This window comes from Nelusetta ayraudi, unplaced genomic scaffold (genome assembly GCF_046127955.1).
Source record: "Nelusetta ayraudi isolate G7.1 ecotype Tasmania unplaced genomic scaffold, CSIRO-AGI_Nayr_v1 ptg000042l, whole genome shotgun sequence".
Lineage (NCBI taxonomy): Eukaryota > Metazoa > Chordata > Actinopteri > Tetraodontiformes > Monacanthidae > Nelusetta > Nelusetta ayraudi.
The window spans coordinates 1,401,156-1,421,138 of NW_027466092.1; the positions used below are offsets into that span (position 1 = coordinate 1,401,156).

General features: G+C 45.1%; 2 protein-coding genes across 3 annotated transcripts; one reads left to right on the forward strand and one right to left on the reverse strand.

Moving 5' to 3' along the window:
- Positions 1–9,012, forward strand: LOC142893207 (cerebellar degeneration-related protein 2-like). Of its 2 annotated transcripts, XR_012927660.1 has the most exons (7): positions 1–295; positions 968–1,080; positions 2,858–3,006; positions 3,088–3,240; positions 5,162–5,381; positions 6,445–7,590; positions 7,680–9,012. XR_012927660.1 is itself a non-coding variant. In XM_076033559.1 (6 exons), the coding sequence occupies exons 1-6, from the start codon at positions 214–216 to the stop codon at positions 7,015–7,017; spliced, it is 1,290 nt and encodes a 429-aa protein (XP_075889674.1). In that variant the 5' UTR covers positions 1–213; the 3' UTR covers positions 7,018–7,671. The 2 variants fall into 2 exon arrangements, 1 of the variants encoding a protein (XP_075889674.1); XM_076033559.1 differs by lacking the exon at positions 7,680–9,012 and having other exon boundaries at positions 6,445–7,671.
- Positions 9,013–9,894: 882 nt separating this feature from the next.
- Positions 9,895–19,539, reverse strand: polr3e (polymerase (RNA) III (DNA directed) polypeptide E). Its single transcript, XM_076033532.1, has 21 exons — positions 19,198–19,539; positions 18,286–18,370; positions 17,931–17,981; positions 17,751–17,828; positions 17,550–17,665; positions 17,123–17,205; positions 16,800–16,907; positions 16,666–16,715; positions 16,460–16,579; positions 16,178–16,263; positions 16,017–16,061; positions 15,840–15,931; positions 15,567–15,687; positions 15,400–15,481; positions 15,211–15,270; positions 14,755–14,912; positions 14,587–14,648; positions 13,539–13,996; positions 11,918–11,995; positions 10,812–10,934; positions 9,895–10,716 (listed from the first exon to the last, which is right to left on the reverse strand). Exons 2-21 carry the CDS (start codon positions 18,325–18,327, stop codon positions 10,660–10,662), a joined length of 2,070 nt encoding a protein of 689 aa, XP_075889647.1. The 5' UTR covers positions 18,328–18,370; positions 19,198–19,539; the 3' UTR covers positions 9,895–10,659.
- Positions 19,540–19,983: the final 444 nt, after the last annotated feature.

Below are 19,983 nucleotides of genomic sequence, written 5' to 3' on the forward strand. Positions count from 1 at the left end.
GCAGCAGCAGCTTCGTACTGTCAGCAGAGTCCGTGTGTTCGTCCGGGAGTGAGCGCACACGCACCGGTGCCGGCTGCTGGCGTGAATGAAGCGGTCGGAGGAGCTCTGACTGGCCGGTCTGACACCGTTTGGCTTCGGTGTCCACCCTGGTGAAGGAAGAAAAATACAGGAGATGTTTGTAGGAGCTGTGTGAGTGACTGAGGAACCGGCAGGATGTTGACCGACACGATCGTGGAGGGAGAATTTGAGCTGAAGGAGGAGGAACCGTGGTACGACAAGCAGGACCTGGAACATGGTACAGTCTGCAGGGGGTCTTTGTCTTTTTCCACACTGAAAAAACAACACAACTAGAGGAGCGTTGATTAGGGACACTTGATGGTATTAATGACCTTTGAAAGCAACATGAAGCCTGACGGAGTGTTTGTAGGGGATGGTGATGAGAATTCTTCTGCTGCGGATGCGTGATTTGGCCTGTCAGCTGATTTAGTGGCTCTGAAGCTCCTTGACTTGCTGCAGGAAACGTGACATTCACGTCTGCAGCAAGGGGAAATTGCTGCATTGACAAACAAGAAAGAGAAAAAAAATAAAAATGGGCCCGAATTGGTTTGTGACCTGCTGCTACTGAAGCTACTGACTCACGTGTCTGAGAAATGTATTCTGTCATTTTGAATATTACAATTTAATATGTACTTTAGAACATTACTTTTATATGTGTGTGTGTGTGTGTGTGTGTGTGTGTGTGTGTGTGTGTGTGTGTGTGTGTATATATATATATGTATACATATGTATATACAGGTGAAATGAATGAGGCAGCTGCAGGTCAATTTAACAGACAAGGAATCATCTTCAGTCCTCACTTCTCACAATGCTCTGCAGCATGACCGTTTGTTATCTTCAAATGTGGGGCAGTGGGTTTGTGTCAGCGACCCTGAAGCCGAACCCTGAGCTCTGAGTGTCTCTACCGCAGACCTGCAGCTGGCCGCCGAGCTGGGCAAGAGCCTGCTGGAGAGGAACCGGGAGCTGGAGCAGGGACTTCAGCAAATGTACTCCACCAACCAGGAGCAGTTGCAGGAGATCGAGGTAGAGACTCCCACCTCCACCAGGAGGAGGGTCAGCAGGAAAACAACAACAAAAAAAACATTCTGCTGCAGGGTCAACATAGTTTCATGTCTTTAGGACTAATTACCTCCCTCTGAAACCTAAAACATCTTAACAGGAGAAGCTGTAGTTTGAGTCAAACCTTTGAGAAAAAAACAAACAAAAAACACACTCGTTCAAGTGCCAAAATCTCAACGTCCTTCTTCTGCAGGACTGAAATTTGTCTAAAAGTCAATGTGTGGGAGGTTGTAGATACTTAGCAAGCTCCAAAACGACACTCAGGGCTGACAAAGATGCTAATATCTTAACAAAATAGAAAATATATTAATTTAAAAATAAAAATAAAACAACAGTAGTTAATTTCTGATTCTGTCAGCAGATTGGTGGTCTAAGGATAGAGAGAGAGAGAGAGATATTCCACTAGTCGAGCCCAGTTTTAATTTACCAGACGGATTTAGAAATAATTATCCCTGACAGACAGATTTAATCTGCTCAGACCCGACAAGTTTTCTGCCTGGTGAAACCTGGTGTCTGTCTGTCCAAACTAGGAAAACTGGTAACTGTGAATAGAAATCAGCTGGTTGACTGAGGCACACAGAGACTTTCAACAGCTTCACACTGTTTACATCCAGAGCCACGCTAACGGCTGGATGCTAATTCTGTCTGTCAGCCTAAAGGGTTCAAAGTGTTGCTGCTGTTACAGCTGATAAAATAACCTGTTTAATGATAATCATAAAGGGGCCACTGAAGGCATCGCTGACACATTTTTATTTTTTTCGTTTTTTCATTTACTATTTTTTATCTAATCTTGAAAAGTCTCTTCAACTAATATAATAATTGCATAATAAGCATAATACATTGAGTTAATCTAGATTTACTGCCACGTGGGTGAGTCACTAGAACATTTTGACTGTCGCTGTTCTGATAAACCAGTTAATCATTTCTTTACCGCGTCCACATGCTTCCTGTTTTCTACTGGAATCTTTTTCTTTTTTTTTTACAGTAATCATTAAAAAAAATGTTTTTACACAGTTCTCTCTCAGACAATTAGTTTATCAAGTCTTCCTGTTATGTGTGCCTTTCTCAACTGAGTGTGCCAATGCAACAATTTAATTGATTGCAATAACAATAATAAGGCTGTCAGGATTCATTACAATGAGATTAAACACAAGGCATAATGCGCTATTTTTTGTCGCATTTTAATCGCAAGCCTTTTGTCCCTTCCATTCACCTACAGTCAGGTCCTCAAGCACTATGGCTTGAGGACCTGTATGCGTAAGTTCACACATAGACGAGCTGTATGGAACTGAGGAAGGAACAAAAATGCACATGTACGGACCTAAATGCACTGTTTTGAAAGAAACAATTATACAACAGATCAAAAAGGAAATCCTTTCTTTGTGATCATTTGGTTCCCAAAAAGGACACTCCCTAAGAATTGCGTTACATTATTGACATAAAAACTGTCTTGAAATGCAAAATTTAAAAAATCCATTCAAATCAAAATGCGATTAATCACAGTTAACTATAAAAAGTCAGAGATTAATCTCGATTAAAAAAAAATAATTTACAGCCTTTCATAATACATAAAAAGAAAGAAAACTAGAATATTTTGAAATTGAAACAATAGGATAAAGGAAGCAGTATTGTGTTATGTTGACTGTCAGCTGGATCATCTGATGCAGCTCAGGATTAAAACCTTTAATGATGGATGCTGCCCCCATCGATGACCTTCGACTTTGCTCTGTGTCTCCTTCAGCACCTGACCAAGCAGGTGGAGCTGCTCCGGCAGGTCAACGACCAACACGCCAAAGTCTACGAGCAGCTGGACGTTTCAGCCCGAGAGCTGGAGCAGAATAACCGCAAGCTGGTTCAGGAGAACCGGGCAGCCCAACAGAAGATCCAGGGGTGAGCGGCGGACAGACATTGGCTTCTAGGCCCGACCGAACCAGAACTTTCCCTCAACGCCTCTCAAATGTTCTCCATCAGGCTGGCGGAGACAGTGGAGCTGCTGCAGACGCAGGTGGATGAGCTCCAGCGTCAGGTGGAGGAGTTGAAGCTGAGTCCTCCGCACAGGAAGAGGGCGGCACCGCACAGCTCACAGAGCGCCTCCTGTCTGCAGGAGCTGCAGGACTCACTCAGGTGAGTGAGACTGTCAAATAAAAGCTGAATTTTCACACATCCACCATGCCGAGCTTTGACAGAGAGCACTTCAGGGAGCTTTAAAACTGAAGTCCAAAACCAGCTGACCTGCAGGGGGCTAGCTAATGATAATGGTGGTAGCTCTGTTGTCATTGTAAAAAGAAGAAAAAAAAACTGTACCAAAGACTTTTTCCCCAATTGAAAAACAAATTTTTATTTGGCTGAGGTGTCAACACTCAGCTGTAGCTCAACCACAAACACAGCCACTGCATTCAACAGCTCAAGAGACGACTTCTAACAAAGGTCAGAGGTGTAAAAAAAAGTCGCAAAAAATGTTAAAAAGTACAAAAGTACTGGTTAGATATTAATAAATGGGCGGGAAGTGTGAGTGCGAGTCAACGCTTAAGCACAGATTTTTTGGGGGGCCTTAAATTCCTCCCCAATTGTGAAATTTTGATCAGGAGGAAAAAAAACAACACAAGTAAAAGGGTGAAAGTGCCCTGTCAGCCTGTTTAGGTGTTGTAGGGACTGTAATGCCGCCCGCTGGCATCCAGCTTGCCACTCTGGATTTGGTCACTTCCCACTGGAGTGACTCAACCTGCGAACTCGTAACAGCTAATCCTGTTACGAGTTCCTCCATAAAACATCCAGGTCAGATGGGAGTTAACCCCCCCCCCCCCCCCCCCCCCCCCCCCCCAATAAAGCTGCCAGAGTCTGAACTGGGTTGGAAGGGAGGAGGTCAATGGTCAAAGTATCACGTCGCGAAAATCCTTTCACTGGCTTTGAGCGGCTACGATTAATTGGTTGGTTTCATCGACTCTGCTGCTCACTTCCTGTTTTTGTGTTTGTGTTCAGTTTCTTCCTGCATCAGTTCTGGTGGATTTTAGCAAAAACAAATCCATATTTTCCAACATATTACTGAACTTGCGTTGGCCTTTGACCGTCAACACTGTCTCGCCCTTTCACTTTGCTGCCGAGTAGAAGATAAAATATGAGTTATCAAAGAGAACGAAGACAAGCTATCAGCCGGCAGCGCTCTGTGTGATAAAGGTGGAACAGTTGATGTAACAAGTTAATGTCCACCAGCTCGTCTGGAGGAGATTCGAGATGTTTTCAGCCATTCAGTTTTCTGTTGTTGGTGGTAAGTAACAAAGTACAAATACTTTGTTACTGTACTCAAGTACATTTTATTACTTTGCATGAGTATTGTTTTTTCTGACGACTTTTTGACTTTTACTCCCTACATTTCCACACAAACATCCTAACTTTGTACTTCTTACATTGGAAAAACATTCTTGTTACTTTTGTGTTTAAAAGATACAAATTCTATTCAAAGTAATTCACTTATTATTTGTTGTAGTTCAAGTTATTTTTTGTCATTGTTGAACAGTTGTTGCTTGAAGTGGGGGATATTTAAACTATGCTGTTGTGTAGTTAAATATAAAATTGGATGATACTTTAGAGGGAGATTAGTACCTCGGCTTTGAGGTCACTGTTCAGTACGTTTTCAGTACATACAAAATTAAACACATAGAACATTGGTTATTTTTATTAAAAGTGTCAACATTCATTAATGGTTACATTACTGATTACAGTTTGGTTGTGTTGCTGTTGAAAAAGAAATAAAACTATAGTACTGAGAGTAACAAAGCTGTTAAAAAATGATCCAGATACTTATCAAGAACTCTGACCTCTGACCTCTGACGTCTGGTCTGTTCACAACTTTTTGCAAAATTTTTAACGAATGTATTGTTTCATTACTTACTACAACTTTTTCCTGCAGTACATTTCAGAGCCTGCACTTTCTTATTTTTACTTGAGTAACGGGAGTTGAATCAACACTTTTACTTTTACCAGAGTATTTTTTTACTCAGAAAAAAAAAGCCTTCAGCAGGTCAAACTGTCCACAACTTCTCTGCAGCGTTGACGACAGCGCGGACGAACCTTCGGCCGGCGTGCAGCCCTCTGAGAGCTGGTGGCGCGAGGAGGAGCGGGCCTCGCTGCAGCAGTCCCTCCGCAACCTCCAGACGCAGTTTGCCGCCGAGCGCGCCCAGAGGGCCGAGGCAGAGCGCGAGGCCGAGCTGCTCGTCATGGAAAACGCCGTGCTGGAGCAGGAAGTGGGCCGCATGGAGGTCTGCCAGGTAGGAGTGAGGAGCATCGCGCAACGTCTCAGAGCAGCTGCAGGAAAATGTTGAGATACGCATCACATGACCTGGTGTTGTAGTACTCGAGATTGGTCTTGGTCCTGAGACCACTTTTTAAGGTTCTCGGTCTCGGAGGCATTTTTACTCGGCCCTGTCTCGGTCTGGGACTGGACAGTCTGGGCTTTTGATCAAGCAAAATTTTTCTTTTTTTTTTTAAACGGTTCAAAATAGTTGGCAAAGCAGCAAAATTTTAAAGAAAATTATTAAAACGTACCTTGCTGAAAAGAGATGTTGCTTTTCCATTTATGTAGAAGAAAACTTGAATTTAAAAAAAGATATTGGTCATTTGTTCTGTTCTGTTATTTTTCTTTGATATATACCCTTGGTGTCAAACTCCGGCCCGCGAGGCAATACGAGGCAATACAAAATCACTATGAGATTATACAGCACATGTACCAATAATACTGCAAATCCCAGAATGCTCTGCTGGGTTCTTGGTGCGTCTATCAAGACAGGATGTTCTTTGAAGGAAGTTATTATTATGTAATGGGTTTATTGTTGTTATTTTATTTCTAAATTTATTACCAGCCCATGGAAAAAGTTTAGTGTTGAAATTTAAATCAGAAGGCTCCAAATAAAAAAGGCATTTGATTTCTATTTACATTTTATTTATTTTGCTGAGTTTTCTTTATTTGAAATTTGATTTTGCTTGTGTGCAATATGAAGTCATTTATTGTATAGTATTAAGCTTTGCTTGTTCCATATTTAGGTTGAAGCAAAACTTGTTTGGGTCCATATAAAAAGGTTCACTGTTATATATGGAGGGAGATTTTTTTCAGTAAATATCAGTGTTGGCTGAAGACTTTGTTCAAGTTTTAAATTTTGGCCTCACTGTGTATTTGACTATGACACCCCTGATATATACAGTCTTGGTCTTGTCTTGGTCTCGATACTCTCTAGTCTTGATAATGTCTTGGTCTCGGTTGGTTGCGGTCTTGACCTCAACACTAACATGACCTCCGGGCTTCTTCTTCTGCGTCTTCTTCTCCAAACCCTTCAGGCCAGAGTAGCCGAGCTGGAGGTGGAGGTGGAGGAGCTGCGTCTGCTCTGGAAGTCAGAAGCCTCCTCGCGCGCCGCCAGGTCGGAGGTCGTCCACGGCCTGCTGCCCTTCTCCAGGCTCCTGGCGGGAGGTGGGCACGTGGACGGCGATGGCGAGGTGGCGAAGAGCCCCGCCCCACCGATGGGTTGGGACAGCCAGGGCCTCCTGCCCCTGGACCCGGACCCCTCCGTCAGGATCTACGACCACGAGTGCTCGTGCGTGCGGCGGGCCGAGGTGGTCAAGTACCGCGGCATCTCGCTGCTCAGCGAGGTGGACGCCCAGTACAGCGCCCTGCAGGCCAAGTACGACGCGTTGCTGCAGCACTGCCACCTGTGGCCGCAGGGGGAAGCGCGGGACGTGCACAGTCACCGGTCCGTCCAGACCGCAGCGGGCTGTCGGGACGCAGCGAGGGCCGTGGCCCTGGACTTTGAGGACGACTTTCACCAGCCGGAGTACAAGGAGCTTTTCAGGGAGATCTTCTCCCGCATCCAGAAAACCAAAGAGGACCTGATTGAAAACAGGGTGGGTCCGTAAGGAGCCATGGTGTGGCGGGGCTTCACTCAGCGTCGTCTTCCAGACCTCAGAGGATCACAAGCAGCAGACTGTGATGTGCTGGGAGTCAGTGAGACGCTGCAGGAAACAGCGGCAGCTGCAGTTCGGCTCAGTTTGCACAGAAACACCAGTGGCCTGACGGCGACGACCTCCTTTCAGCCGAGCAGTCGCTCCTTTTGAACAACCCGAGCTCACCGACAGCAACTGCTGCTCCACAACCGACTTCCACTTCAAGAGCCTGTATAGTAAAAGGTTCCCACTTTCACTTAACCTATGAAGATTCTTCATGTTCCTGCTGAATTCATGGGTGTTTATCAGACGAACAACTTAATTAACCCTTTAGGCGCCATGGTCGCAATATTGCGACAAGCGTGCTGAATTAAACAGGCCGCAGAGGCAAATATGGTGCTGAAAGTGGTTACTACTTTACACCAGGAGATGGCAGACACCTGTGGCTTCAATCTGAGCATTTGTGGGGGTGTTTATATTCAGATCTCGGAGTATGAATAGAGAGAAAGCCTCAGTCGAGGAGACGAGGAAGTGCTTGCAGTGGGAGTGGAGAGAGAGAGAGAGAGAGAGAGAGAGAGAGAGAGAGAGAGAGAGAGAGAGAGAGAGAGAGAGAGAGAGGAGAGAGAGAGAGAGAGAGAGAGAGAGAGAGAGAGAGAGAGAGAGAGATTTTTTTACCGAGAATACGTTGCCGAAAGGTTTGTTCGTTGACGAAGTACTTCGTCAAGTAATGGCTGACTCAGATAACGAAGAGGAATATTCGCACTCTGACGGTGATGTTCAGTCGTCCAGTGAGAGCGAGTCTGCCGCAGCGGCAGCGAGTCCATGCACCACGACAGTCACCAAGCAGCACATGCTTCACCTAGGCATGGCCGGGGTGTAGTGGGAGTAATCGGCGAATGAGGATGAGGGGGACGTGGTGGGGGATGCAGGAGTGCTCAAAACACCGCTAATGGTGACGGAGGGCGCGGGGAATTAGTGATCAACGTGGTATAAGCTGTGGGAGGAAACGCCCAGCCAGTGCCGGTGGAGGCAGCAGGGACGTTCGTGGTCACCCTGTAAATTACAGTGATGATGGCTGGGTCTGTTTGAGATATGTGGAAAATTATCAAAAGTGGATAAAAGATTTTGATGAGCCTGTTGGGTATTGTGGAGACAGGAATGTGACATACAGATCCCTCACATCCCTCAACATAATACCAAAAAAACAAAAATTTACTCCTTTCACAAAGTTTGGGTCATACTGAAGATTTTTCTCAATTACAGTATGGCTTTATCTCTAACCAATTTCAAGTCACAGCCATTTGAAATCTTGATATCAGAATTTAATATTTTCTTGAAAAAATTCTGGCGCTTAAAGGGTTAAGACATTTCAGCCATATTGAGCACAAACTGTGCCCAAAATGTAAAAATTTCAACGTTCAACTTAAACAGAACTTTTGTTAACCAAGCCTCTAAGACTAGGTATAAACTTTTTAAGTATTTTTTCCTTGTAACAGTTTTTTTCAAAAAAGTAGCTTTTTGGCCTTTAAAGACAAGCTGACAAAGGAAAACAAAGCAATTATCATTATTATTATTATTATTATTATTATAACCACGCTGATGATTCCAGGTGCTATTAATATACTGGACCTTTCTGTGACATATTGACCAGTACCTTTGGACTGTGTATGGACGGTGTGCTAGTTTAGATGTGTTAAAGTGACATTCAAGGGCATCCTGAGGTTCACCACCAGGATAAATGTAATGTGATGCTGAGCTACAGACTGTGAATATGGATCCAACCACCCCAGCGATGCACTTTGGTTTTAGTATATGCACTGACTCTCTGCCGATGCTTCCTATATAGCTAGAGAATTGTGTGTCTGTGTTTTTACCTGTTCTCTGTTTGGACCTTGTGCTTGACTCCGACACTGGAGACTTGCTGCTGTAATGAATGTGACAATAAAAAAAGTATATCAAATAGAAAAATGGTCCCAAACATGGAGCAGTGGAAGAATAGCAGGTTAGTGTGAGACATTGAATTCACCTTATTACAGTGACACTAGGCAGTCACAGAGCTTTATTCACATCTCATAACCTGGCTGTAAAACATTGATAATAGTTACTGCGACCTCATCATCACTCCTCCTCCTTCTTCTTCATTATCAAGCCAATCTGCATCTTAATACAGTTTTGTGCAGGTGTCTCACAACCTGGTTGCAATGTACTTGAGCAGTTATTGCACACCCCCTACATACAGATGCAAATTCTTGAAAATCCATTGCCTCATTGCAAATGAATTGGCTTTGTAATGTAGTTTTATGTAATACTATTGTAATAACATAGTAATCGCTATCTTATTACAATGTAATAGCACTATTATGGCAACCATGCACTTCTGCAAGAGTTATTAAAGAGCTCAGTTAATAAATGACCGACATCTGATAACCTGGCCGGAAAGCATTGACTGATTAATGCGACCTCTTCAGTGCACCAGTGTACGTTACATTACACTTAGAAGGTAATAACTGCGTTATTGCAATGTAGCAGCACAGGTATTGCAACTAGGCACCTCTGTAAAACGTAGCGTGCGTCTAGGTTGCGACTAATGATGTGACCTTGTCTCATCATCATTGGTAACTTATTACAACTGAGTTCTGGTGTCATTTAGCAGTTATCTCCGCAGTTTTGGACATTATTACAACGCAATTACAGCAGGTGGAGGCGTTTATCATGTGTCATCATTTTAAGATGAAGGTATAATCAGCGCCGTCCGGAACAGCATTTCAGCAGCAACCAGTCACCATGAACATCTTCCTAACACCTTTTGTGGGGTTGTGTGCAGCTTTATACTAAATTATAACAACTTAATAAATCAAAATTTATTTTTTTTATTTTGCCTCAATCAAAAAAACAGCATCTCTTATAAATGAAATTCCATTTCAATCAAACTCAACATTCAACCACAAACAATCCATCAGGTCCACTGGTACTCCAGAGCAGCGAACATTCCACTCAGTCAACAAACAGCAACGTGGTGAGAACCACATTTCACGTGGCCATGAATTAGTCAGTTTTACAACATGAGAATAAAGGACTTTTTATTTGATTTTTTTTTTACCGCTAGTTTTTTTTTGTTTGTTTGTTTTTTCATGTGCATTTTCCCTTTTGGTTTCACGGCTGAAGAAATTAGAGGCAAGGAGCCTGATAGTCAGAGAGATCCTCTATAAGGGATCATGCTGCTCCTCATTTAAAAGAATAAAAATTGAATTTGAAGACGTGAAAAGAGAAGAAATGAAGTCGGTTGCCTTGAAATTATATTAAATTTGTTAATGATGGATCAGGAGTACAGTGGAAGAAAACAATATTTTGATTTGGTAACAGTATCTGGGAGCAATCAAACATAACGGCGCAAATCCAGAAATTCAACTGAAAAACTGACTCCTGTCAGACCCTCTCAACGTCGGGAGACTTTTTTTTTCCTCTGGGGAAAAAAAAAAAGCCTGATGTTTTGAGCGGAACAGATCATTGTCCTTCGGGCTGGCCAAGCTGTGATTGGCTGTCGTCCACCTGACTGCCTTCCCACCCGGGAGGAGGAGGAGGATGGTGAGTGCAGGAGGGGACGGCGGCTCAGCGTCACGACTCGATCGTCCCCTTGAGGTACCACATCCCCGCGTGGCTGCTGCAGCACTCCTGCAACAACACGCCAGCGTCAAAAGCCAAAAAAAAAACAAAAAAAACCCCCACAAAACCCAGAACAGGTTCATGCAGCGGACCGGCAGCCTTACGTGAAGCACGCGGTCCACGTCGGCCTTGGAGACGTCTCCCAGCTCCTGGGCCAGCCGGGCCTGCACGGCGCTCCTCTTCACCTTGTAGCTGCTGCTGAACAGGTCCAACAGCAGCCGGCGGTGCTGCACACAACACACACATTTCAACTTTAAACAAAATAGTTTTGGTAAATAATAATACTGATAATAATAAGGCTGTTAAATTATTTTTTTTTTTTAATCAAGATTAATCTCTGATTTTCCATAGTAAACCGCTATTAATTGTTTAAAATTTTGCTATTTTAAGTTTTAAGTTTTCATGTCCATAGTAATGCATAGCAATTCTCACCAGAGTGTCATAATTGGGGAAATAATTTCCTTTATGAGCTTTTGTATTACTATTTCTTGCAAAATAATGCATCTAGACCAGGCGTGGGCAAACTACGGCGCAGGGGCCATCTGCAACCTGTTAGGCTTTTAAATACGGCACGTTGAACTTCAGGAAATTATATTAATAGTCAGTTAGTCATAAAATCGTTGTATTTCATCCATTTTTTCAGTGTTTTAAGAGTCATTTCAATAAAGAGCCAAAAACCTTGGGGCTTCAAAGACACAATAACTTTGCTTTTGTTCATCTTAAGACATTAAAGCGCATGTATTCTGCATATCCCATGATATATTTTTTCCTCCTATGACGTAAATATAGGGTGTACGACGGATCAGAGCATTCAGTTGCCATCCATTTAGCTTCTTCAATGTACTTTCATCCACAGTTCTGCGGCGACTCGTGACACTCTGAATTGGTGCTTTGCCAAAGCGGTGCCTCGAGGGTTGATGGCTGCACCTGAGTGTTTAGGCTACGGCTTCAAGACCATGGAAGGGACAAATGACGTGCGATTTCAAAAAATTAAAGCATTACACTGTGTATTTACATCATGATTAACATAAAAAAAAAAAAGGTTTTCCCCAGAACCAAATATTTTTCTTTTTAAATCCCTACTGTCTGAAGGACGTTACTGACCATGAAAAAACTCAGCATCAGTCATCACTCATGACCGTCAGCTGCAGAGCTGCGGTCTGAGAAAAAAAAACTGAGACAGGAAGGAAGTTGTGAAAGGAGGTTTCACCTTGTCGAACTCCTCGCCGGTTTCCCACAGAGCAAACACCTTCTGCTCGTCGGGCGCCGCTTTAGTCTGAGCAGGAAACTACACAGAGAGAAGAACAAGGTTAGAAGGACTGATTGATCCTGAAGTTGGCTGGTTTAGAACCGCACACGTGCATCGTGAACAGCTGGAGAACCTACTGTCACCTCAAAAGCCTGTATCGCTAAAGTTCTGTTTTAAAAGGAGCCTCACCAACAGGTGATTCATACTCCTGCTCAATTCGCACGTCTCCTTCAATCCAAATAAACTGACACACCAAGACAGGAATAATAACCAGCATGTTGAGTCGCGCAGAAGATTTCAGGACCACGTGGTGCCTGAACCTTCAACCTGAAACTTCATGTAAAAGACTTTGAAACGCGTTGATGTTGCTTTTCTCAGTTGGTTCAGTTGATCTTTTGTCTGGATGTCGGACGGCAGGAGGCCCTGAAGACCTGAAGACCAGCCTCCAGACCCAACCCACCACCTTCCAGCCTGAAGCTGCAGCGTTCTTCAGCCTCAGTAACAGCTTCCCTGATTCCAGATCAGCCTTCGTTGGAGTGCTTTAGTGCTAATGAGCTTTAACTGAGGGGCTGATCACCTGTTGCATAACTAGCATGGCAGCAGGCCGACCACAACGCTCTAAATCCTCCAACCATAAGGCTGGAGATGGGATAAAGACCTAATCCTGGACCTGGCCAAGCCTGGCAGGAGACCTAATGAAGAAACACGAGCTGTGTGACACAGGCCACGCCCACCAGCTGGTCCCACCCCGCAGGCAAACACCACACCAGTCAAAACAAGGCTGCTCCTAATAAACAGAGTGAAGGACCAAAGAAGAAGAAGAGGGCAGCAGTTGGAAACCTGAGGAGAACCAGAGAACCAGGTTCTGGTGGCCTCAACACAGCGACTGTTTTACAACCAGCAGAACCACCGTTAGAGTCCCGGATCAAACCATCGAAACTGGAGGAGGATCTAAACTGACCAGTCACCAACCACAAATGCAAGCCAGCATATCAGGCAGCTTGAAACATCTGCTTCACCCTGAACCACAAGACACCTGAGATCAACCCAACTGGACGCAAATCAAATCAACTGTCCAGGAACCAGAAGAAGAAAATTATGTCTCATTACTTCTGCAAAATGAATATCTACAAGTACAACAACAACTGAGGCTGCAAGAAAACAAAGCATTTGAAAGAGGAATCTGAAGAAGAGAACTTCCACACTGTAAACAGAAGGTTAAATATGCTGCTGACTGGATATCTGTAGAGGTTTTTTTAGAGTGCCGCTAAAATGCCGGCCTGCTAGCTGGCTGCAAAATGTGGAATGGATTTCCCGAACGGTCACGCCTCCTTTCAGGAAATCCTTTCTCACACTTTGCAGCCAGCTAGCTGACTAGCAGACACAAATCGGATCGGAAAATTCCGCAAGTTGACTGGAAATTTCCAATTCGTGAATGACTGGATGGAATCGGCTCCCGACACCTAATTTAAAAACGCAGTCTTCAAAAAAGTCAAGCAGTGAACAAAAACTGCTGGAAGCACGAGGTCCAGCAACAGCCGGACGCCGCCAGCAGAGGGCGACATTCTCGGCGGATACTCACCGGCACCAGGATCTGCCTGCAGCGGCAGTGCACCATGGCGTCCATGAGCATGTGGTCCGATATGGAGGAGAAGATGCTCTGTCCCACCGGCATGGAGGCCAGGTGAAGGTGGAAGAGCCGCTTGAACTCGTTCAGCGTCACCACAAAGTGCTTCCTGAAAGTCTTTGTCACAAAGTCCGTCAGCTGCAGGGAGGCGGCGTGGCACAGCGCTCCGCCCATCCCGTTGGCCTGGCCCAGGCTGGCGCCGCCGCCGAGGTAACCGTTGACTGAACCATTAGGGATGATGGTGGAGGAATAGGAGGAGGAAGAGGAGGTGTCCATTGGTTCCTCCCGGTCCCCCGAAGGTTCGTGTTTCACGTGCCGTCTGCCGTCCAGGTCCTTCTGCAGGGACGGCCGGTTCTCCTGCGCACGGTCCTGAGCCACCTTCAGGCGCTGCTCGCCGCTGACGTGGACTGACTCTGGGGTGGGAGAGGGGCAACACACATCCATCAGCTGTCAGGTATATAAGTCAACGCTTCTCAACTGGTGGGTCGCGACTTAAAAGTGGGCCGCGGAGCTGTTTTGACTGGGCTTCGTGAGCAGTTTCATGGCAGTTTTATGTATTTATAGAGACAACAAAGAGTTCATTTCAAAATCAAAAAGTTGTAGAACTGAAACGTCGCAATAAATTCTTCAACTTGGCCATGTGTGCAGGAAGTCTTTTTTTGTTTAATTTGGATTTAATAGTCACCCTTCAATGCACCTGCAGAGGAAATAGATGCACCAAGATTTTTGCCTTTTCTGAATATATTCATAGAGAAAATGTTGGGCATTTATTTTGAAGGACACACAATTCAATAATAATAATGATTTCAAGAATTAATTTACTATACGTGATAGAAAGTGGGCTAGCATTTTTATTTTTGTGGAATAAATTTGGGTCGTGACTTCATTCTAAAGAAAAACAAGTCAGTTCCTGAGACCCCACCACTTGGGAACCACTCATATAAATGGCTTCTAAATATTAAAACAAAGCACCCTGACTGGCAGGCAGCTGTACTGTACCCACCAGATGAAGGGCCCCTCTTTGGCAGGAAGTCTTCTTTGGAGAAGTTGAAGACCTTCTCCAGCCTGAGAGGGAACACGGCACACATTAATAAAAGAGCCGACGTTGTTAATATGAAATGAGGCTGTCCTGCTTCCTCCTGCTTCCCCGCCCCCGGTGGGTGGGACCTACTTGCTCTGGATGCCGACCCACAGCATGTTCTGCCGGTGGGCCACGTCGGGATGCTTCTTCACAAAGTCCACATCAGTGGGCAGCAGGAACTCCCAGCCCCGGTTGACCCGGGGGGACGCCACGTGCTCCAGGAAGTCTTTGACATCGTCCGGGGGAAGCTTTGCAGAGGCAGGAGGAAGGAAGAGCTCGTTAGTCGTGTTTTATCTGAACGCATTAAAAAAAATTATCTGCAGCCTTGAGTTGAAAGTCGCTGAAAGTTGGAGTCGTTTGGCGCTTAATTCAACAGGAGCGCCAACAAAAACCACTGATGCAAATGCAACGCGTCACATCAATAGCTGTGTTATTAGCTGCGTTTCCACGACAACTAGAACTGCGGACAACCTACATTTCACAATAAAAAACTGGTAATGGAAACGCAGCTACTGTTTGTGCCATTTGTAATTTTGTAATTCTTACTTTGATGATTGATGCAACTTCCTTCCTCATTACAGATCGCTCTTGCGTGAACCTCCACATCTGCAAACAGGAGCAACTGGGTCACAAAAAAAAAAACTAAAAGAAAACCAAAAAGCTACGCTACTCTTTCATTGCAAAAATGTAAAAAAACACAACGACGAGTATCTTGCAGCAGCAGCAGCATCTCACCACAAAGTCTCTGCCGCGGCAGAGCACCTCTGCAGGAACACCACTGTGAGGGCTGCAGGTGTTTTTAGGATACAGCACGTCGCTGTGGGGGAGGGGAAGGAGGGGAGAGAATTTACATCTGAAACCTTGGGAGTGAAAACTCGCCAAGCTCATTGGATCAGTCTCACCTCTTCACCACCCAGTTCCCCTGAACCAGCAGCGCCACCTGCTGGATGCACCGCAGTACCGCAGTCGAGTCTGTGCCGGAGGCGAGCAGCCCCATCAGGTTGGCGAAGGGCATCACTTTCACTAGACACACACACGCACGCACAAACAGGACTTTTTTCTTATTCACACACTTCCACATCATTTCATCACTTCTTTCTCTTGTTTATTGGCCTGAATTAACCTTAAAAATCCCTTGCGGTGAACTCTGACCACACGGTTGTGCGGCAACCTACCGTTCTTCATTAGAGTCCTGACCTGGTCCACCAGGGGCAGAGTGCGCAGCTGGGCCATGGAGAGCACATTGCTGGGACCAACAGGCTTCACACTGCCACACATAGACAGACACAGAAACTCAGTGAAGGAGAGATGGTCCTTTAACTTTGGTCACAGACAGGATGTGGCACACTTACACTTTTTCCTCTGCCAGTGGAGGCATCAGCATGTTCAGGTACTCCCTACAGACGACAGAGACAGAGCAGAGAACGTCTGGACGTGGTCACAGGAAGATTCACTGCCGATACGATTTTATTCAGTCCCGCTCTTCAGTCAGGAGTTCAAGACAGTCACTCACTTTGGAGTTTTCACCAGTTCTGTTGTGTCTGAGGTGTCCGCTGACTGACAGTACAGGTACTGCTTCTCATGCTCCGACCGGCTGTCCTGTATTTAAAATGACAGACAGACAGAGTGAGCAAAAAGCAAAAATAACACAGCGAGTCAAAACATTCAATTCAATTCAGGAGAAAAACAAATAAATGATGGACCTTCCACTGACAGGACAGGAAAGGACAGAACAGCAGTTATATTTTAACAATTTTATTCTAGGTAGAAACAAAAGAGCAGGCACTCCCCCTACCTTGGCACTGTGGTACTGCAGGTGAATCCAGGGCTCCTCCGCTTGTTTCCTCTGGAGGAACTCGTAGGACTGGATTCGCCTCTGCCGCGCTTGCTCTGACTCAGGGCGAGCGAACCTCACCTGCAGGGGAACAACGACAACTGGGTGAGAAGGCAGGGCCATCCGGCAGTGCAGCCAATCAGAGAAAGGCGTGGGAGAAATGTCACCGTGATGGCTTTGGCTTCTTCCTCAGCTTCATCCTGAGAGGAATCACCGCCTGTGGGCACGACAAGACTCTCATAACGTGACACCCATCAAATATGGCAAATGTACACACAAACAAACAGACAGACAGAAAGACCTTCATTGGCCGCCTCCCTCTCTCTGGTTTTTCCGTCCGCCTTGTCGAGGTAAGAGAAGCTAGGTCTCATCTGGAGAATTCCTGTCAGCGGCGTGATGTGAAGCTCACCTGTCCACAAAAGCCATCACACAATCAGAAAAAAAAAATCAGACCGAGTGCCACAAGGCCCATCTTCAGCATTTAAGTAAATGTGGGGAAACAAGCAAAAAAAAACAAAACACTGATACTGCCATTTAAAAAAAAAAAGTGCCAGCAACATAATTACAAAAAAACACATACAGCAAGAGAAAAACAAGCAAGGAGGGGACGGAGGTGAAGGAGACCTTTGCGGAAGACAGCAGCAGCGTATCTGGAGGTGTTGGTGGTGGCCTGGATGGAGGAGAAGGTCTGTTTGTCCATCATCTTCCTGGAGAAGAAGAAACCTCACGCATCAGGAAAATGAAACCCACTAAGTAACATTACTGGGTTTGACTGCATTCTTTAACATGCGCTAGGGGTTGGTTGCCGGGGGGGTGGACTTATGCAGGAATGCATCGTTTTCAACTTCTTTTGCTAACTATTGAACCCAAGTGTGAACGGAGGTCTCAGTGATTCAAAGCAAGAGCTTCCTGCATTTGCTAGTCCTGCTCAGCCAACAGTCACACAGTCAGAGTTTGGTATTCAGCGAATACAGAGTGATCTCCTGGAGGAACTGCTGGTCAGACAGGTTGCTGAGGAACAACAGACTGACAAGACAACCAGCGGACGTACGTTGAGTAGGTGTTGCCTTCATCGTAGCCTGTCCCATCCACGTTCAAGGCGATCTGCTCTCCTTTGCTCCGACAGTAGTTGGGACTTAGTGTGTTGACGCCGATTTCCAACTCCACCTGCATTATGCGCAAAACGATTTTATCAGAGAGATTTTGTAGAACAGGAAGGATGTTCAAATGCAAATGGAGGAAATAAATGTACCCTTTGCTGCTTCGGTTTGATCTTTGCTGCCAAATGTTGGACATCGTCGTAGGTCATAGTGGCTGGCCGGACAGGGTACTGGGTCAGGGGGAACAAGACAAGGTGATTAGTGGGTGACTGATGTTCAACAACCTGTAAACAAAGAGCACTGTTGATCTGCACCGTCATGACAAAGATTACCTGGAGGAGATAGAGCTTTTCTGCCAGACTCTTAGCGAGGTACACATCGATCTAAAAGACAGCGAGACAAAATCAAAAAATTACACTGACAGAACAAATCCATGGTGCAACTTTTAAATTTTAAAAGCACCACAACTTTATAAAGAGGTGTGTGACCTTTTGACAATTTAAGGGAGCATATGACCGTCAACTTCCCATTAACTGTAAGTCCAACATTTCACAGTCAATCCAAATTATATGACCAGTACAAGCTATTCTAGGCACTGATTAACGCACGCTAATTGGCACACACAGACATGAAAATATTTGTCATCAGGCTTGTTTCTTCGGTTTTGTTGTGACATGCAAAACAAACCTCCTCTATGATGGGGTCGTCCCCATCATCTCCACTGGCCATGCTGGTACAGGGGGGGTGCACCAGAGGAGCTCAGAGATCCAATCTGGAAGCGAAGGACCACAACGATGGCAGATTTAAAATCATATCTGTCACTGTTAGGCCGACCTAGAAAACACACAGCGAGCAGCTGGAACAGCACGAACGATGTGATTCAGCACTTCTGAGACGAGAATCCGGCATGATTTTACTATTAGGTGGTTTCAGATTGGCAATACACAAATAGTAGAGTTAATGATGAACCCACTCTACAATGACAGCGTGTCAGTTAAAAGCCCACACACAGCCTGTAGCAACAGTAGTAAACTGACCCAGGTGATGCTAACACCGGCAGGTAAAATAAAACCCAACATGATGCAAGACAATGCAATGTAAAAATCCGCATTTTACGCTCGCCATGCGTGCAAACATCGTGCAACTATGAACACTTGTATAGAGCTCATTCAAGTTTGTTGTGGATCACTCTGCTACTAAATAAGCGGAATTACGTTTTTTTTTTAAAAGTCTACTACTCGGCGTCAACGTTAACTTTTAGTTTAGCCAGCTAGCATCAAAGCTCTCCATCAATGGACACACGGGCCCGCACTTGGTGAAATATACTCTTAGATCACACAACATTTGAAGTCGGTAGAGGAATAACAGGGCAAAGGAAATGTGTGATTAAAAACCAACATTAGAGCACACGAGTTCGGTCGTCGCCACAGTAGCCGGCTCGGCTCTCACGTAGCCTAGCCGACCAACTTTAGCTCGGTAGCGGCGAGCTAGCCTGGCGTGCTAACATGCACATGCCAGTCAAAATAACGGGGCCCGAATTAACACGCCAGTCTACACGAACAGGGTTAGACACAAAGTTTAAAGAAGAAGAAAAATCACCTGGACACTGTAGCTGGCAGTTTCCGCTTTCTCATCCGTGCCCGAAACGTGTCCAGCCAATGTGCAGGGCTGAGATGCCGGAGTAGTTTCTAGCATTAAACCGAGCTCAGCCAGCTGTGGTCCAGCAATACCATGTTGTTGCCTCTTCCCCACACACAGACACGTGGGGAGGAGCTTGCGCCCACAATGCACAGCGAGCCCGGTGACTGCTCAGCAAGACTTTGTGAAGAATATTGGACAAAACTTACTAAACGTACTGACACATGGCGCGTCAATACAACTCATGGGTATTTGGAATAGTGTCAGGTTGCAGATGAGCCAAAACGTGTCGTGCAGTGGTGGGATTCGAACCCTCGATTCATTAAAAGCCGAAAGTCGCTATAGCGCCTCAGACCGCTCGGCCACGGTACTGTCATTGAATAAAAATACTGTTCTGTGAGGGTTTGAATGTACTACACTGATACTGATTAGATCATAATTGCATAAGGTTTGTTCCAACAATATATGAGCGTGACGCGGGACTTTATTGTCCTGACAAACTGAAAGCTTGAGCATGACAGATGGAAGCGTTTATTTATTCATTAATTATTCCACACATTCATTATTATCTCTTTATGATTGAAACACTTTGGGCCCCACCAGGTCAGGAGGGCCAGTCCTGTCTACAATGCGACTTTGTACCTTGTCACTTAATGTCGTTGGGTTTGTTTGTTTGTTTGTGTGTTTTTTAATAATAATACAGTTCTATCTTGTCTTATCCTCATGGAGCCCTGGTTCATTTTAAAT

Bases quoted from the DNA above. Each gene is read 5' to 3' on its own strand.
- LOC142893207 (XM_076033559.1), top strand. From the start codon at position 214: ATGTTGACCGACACGATCGTGGAGGGAGAATTTGAGCTGAAGGAGGAG. The intron at 296-967 runs GTACAGTCTGCA...TCTCTACCGCAG, and splicing joins CAAGCAGGACCTGGAACATG to ACCTGCAGCTGGCCGCCGAG. The intron at 3,241-5,161 runs GTGAGTGAGACT...ACTTCTCTGCAG, and splicing joins GAGCTGCAGGACTCACTCAG to CGTTGACGACAGCGCGGACG.
- polr3e (XM_076033532.1), bottom strand. From the start codon at position 18,327: ATGGCCAGTGGAGATGATGGGGACGACCCCATCATAGAGGAG. The intron at 16,580-16,665 runs GTGACATTTCTC...GTTCCCCTGCAG, and splicing joins AAGAAGCCAAAGCCATCACG to GTGAGGTTCGCTCGCCCTGA. The intron at 15,688-15,839 runs GTAGGTTGCCGC...GTGTGTGTCTAG, and splicing joins CAGGACTCTAATGAAGAACG to TGAAAGTGATGCCCTTCGCC.